Genomic DNA, 3,195 nt, shown 5'->3' with positions numbered 1-3,195 from the left:
GATTTTAAAAGGTAATTAGACCCTATTAGAATAGCATAGCCGGCCATGAGATAAGGAAAATCAATTAGTCAAAGTGTTAGGTTCTGATGACATGAGCAAATTGAATAAAATAAAGAAAAGTTGTCATCTTTTCTTTTCTTCTCCTATCCACCACCAAAAATCAGCCATTGAAGGGGGGTAGAAAGCTCAAAATTTTCATCCACTTAATTAACTCACAAGTAAGTGATTTCCATGTTCATTGTTGATGATTTTTGTATTTTTGAGACCCTAGAAGCATGAGCTTTCAAATGAGGGGTCTATTTTGAAAAATGATTAAGAGTTTAGGGTTTTTCCATGAATGGATTTGTAGTTTTTCCAGATTTTTTATGGAAGAAAATGAGTCCTAGTTGTGTTATAAACAACTTTTTTGAGAGGTGTTAGCATGAAAACACCTAAAGGGACTATTTTGCACAAGTTGCAAAATAAGTGATAAGTGTGAGAAATAGAAGATTTTGGAGTTGCTACAAAAGTAAAAAGACTTCAGCTAAGCTTAAGACCCAAAGAAATTTGATAAAAATCGATTTTCGGGCATAGGGGTAAAATGGTCATTTTGCCAAAGTCTTGGGGCAAAATGGTCATTTTATCGAAAATGGGAATTTTCAATTGCCTACTTGTAATTAGTGACTAAACAAGTGTATTTAGCTAATATAGATCAAGAATTGTCAAATCCGAACCAAGACCGGGGAAAAGCCAAGCAAATCGACTAAACCGTCTAGTCGCTACATTTTGAAAGCTGAGGTAAGTTGTATATAAATAGTACAACTACATTGCTACTATATGTGTTTGAATTGTCATTTAATTGATACATCATGAACTGGTTGATTGTGACTTGAGAATGCATAAATAATAATTGTGATTGTGGAAATCTCGTGTAACCATAGGAAATAAACCGAATATTCATGTCGCGACATTTGGGTCATTTGTGTGAGCTAGTGTAAGACATGTCTGGGACATGCATCGGCTACGGGATGATAGTCAGTGTAAGACCATGTCTAGGACATAGCACCAGTACCTTACCCATGTCTAAGGCTTAATGGATACCCGGTGATATTCCGAATGGTTCAACGGTGAATGTTATGTTTTTGAATTAATGAGGAAAGTATAATCGTGTTGTGAATAGTACAGGTACCTAATTGGTACATATGAGATATTAGCTCAATATATATATAAAAATGTGACTTGTATGGATGGTAATGAGTAAGTTACACCTATGCCTACTTTGGTGTTATGAGCATGTTGATTATGAATAAATGTTGTGGTATACTTGTTTATATGCGACTTACTAAGCTTTATGTTTACTACCTTTCCTTTTCCTTTTCTTTCACTGCCGCCTAACTAGCTCAAGGATCACTGGAAGTTAGAGATATCGATCACACCATCAGCCGTAACATTCGGTATAGTTCGATTTATATTTTTGAATATGGAATGTATAGGGTTAGAACTTATTATTTTGAGTATTTGAGAATTGGCCAAATGTGTTGGCTTGGGATAGATCCCACACTTAGTATTGAGCCATGAATGATGGCTAATATTATTTTGAGTTTATAAAATATGCATCTTCGTGGTCGAATAAATATCTATTGTGGCTGATTTGATTGTGGAAATCATGCTTGATTTGGTATTGGTTGGCATTTGCATGAAAATAGGTGTGCAAGGGCGGCAATGAGGCTTGGTAAATAGCCTTATATTGTCCACACGGGTAGACACACGGGCGTATGTCTAGGCTGTGTGTGACACACGGTTAGCCCCATGGGCGTGTGATCCGGCTGTGTGTCCCCTGCATGTGAAAAAATTTCAAGTAAGTATGTATGGTATTTAACACATGTGTAGAGACACGGCCGTGTGTCTCAGCCGTGTGGAGGACACGGCCTAGTACACGGGCGTGTGCCATGGCCGTGTGACATTCTGGGGATGTTATTGTCAGAAATAGAATACCCAGGTTTTTGCACGGCCTAAGACACGGGCATGTCGAGGCCGTGTGAGGGACACGAGCCATCGACACGGGTGTGTGTTTAGTCGTGTGAAAACCCCTGTAGGTGAGGATTAGAATTTAACTCCACACGGGTGTGGGACACAAGCGTGTTACCCTTCCATAGGGCGTGTGCCCTGTCTTAAAAGCAATTTTCTTAAGGTGGGTTTAAGGACCCGGAATGGTTTCGGGTAGTTTTCAGTGGCCGATTTGGGGCTCATAGGCCCAAAATAAGAAGTTTAAAGTAGAAATTAAAAAAGTTTTAACTTGGACCGAGTCTTGGTGACTTGAGGTTATTCCAATACATGAGATCAAGTTAGGCAATGTCTTGTACCCCACCCCGGCGTGGATTACAGGTATGGGTGTTACACGAACTTTTGAAGTACTATGACTGTACCATCCAATACCATCCGGGTAAGGCTTATGTGGTGGTAGATGGATTGAGTAGGAACTCCATGTCTGAGTTGAGGGCATGGGTTGCTAGATTGAGTTTATTTAATGATGGGGGTCTACTTATGGATTACACTGTAGAACCACATGTGAAACTATTTGAAGAGGGTAAAACTTCAAATTTCGCTTTTAGCTCTGATGGAGTTTTGTGTTATTGTGGGAGATTCTGTATGCCTTCTGATTCTGAGTTGAGCCAGTCCATACTTCGGGAAGCGCATAGTAACCCTTACGCTATGCATCTTAGAGGTTGTAAGATGTATCGGGATTTTTTTGAACAATACTGGTGGCCAAGACTTAAACGTGATGTGATGGACCTTATGGCAAGATGCTTAATGTGCCAACAAGTCAAGGCTTAACACCAATTTCTTTCTGGTTTGCTTCAAGCTATTCATGTCCTTCAGTGGAAATGAGAACGTTTTGCCATGGATTTTGTTAGTGGGCTACTTTTGAGGCCATCTAAGAAAGGCTCCATCTAGGTAATAGTTGGTTGATTGAAAAATTCTGCTCATTTTCTCCCAGTGTGCACCAATTATTCCTTGCAAAGGTTGGCTAGATTGTTTATCGCTAAAATTGTGAGACTTCATGGGGTACAAGTTCCAATCATATCAAATCGGGATACTCGTTTCACGTCACATTTTTGGAAGAGTTTGCATGTGGCCCTTGGTATGAGAGTGAATTTTAGCACAGCTTACCATCCGCAGTCTGATAGATAGTGATGGTCACTAAACTAACTATAA

General features: G+C 39.4%; 1 protein-coding gene across 1 annotated transcript; it reads left to right on the top strand.

The window, feature by feature from the left end:
• The first annotated feature begins 2,331 nt into the window (after nt 1-2,331).
• On the top strand, nt 2,332-2,814 carry LOC108465146 (uncharacterized). The gene has a single exon (XM_017765467.1). It carries the CDS (start codon nt 2,332-2,334, stop codon nt 2,812-2,814), a length of 483 nt encoding a protein of 160 aa, XP_017620956.1.
• Nucleotides 2,815-3,195: the final 381 nt, after the last annotated feature.

This window comes from Gossypium arboreum, chromosome 2, assembly GCF_025698485.1.
Source record: "Gossypium arboreum isolate Shixiya-1 chromosome 2, ASM2569848v2, whole genome shotgun sequence".
Taxonomy (NCBI): domain Eukaryota; kingdom Viridiplantae; phylum Streptophyta; class Magnoliopsida; order Malvales; family Malvaceae; genus Gossypium; species Gossypium arboreum.
This window is presented reverse-complemented; position numbering and strand designations above follow the sequence as displayed.

Coding starts and splice junctions, on each gene's coding strand:
- LOC108465146 (XM_017765467.1), top strand. CDS start 2,332: ATGTCTTGTACCCCACCCCGGCGTGGATTACAGGTATGGGTGTTACAC.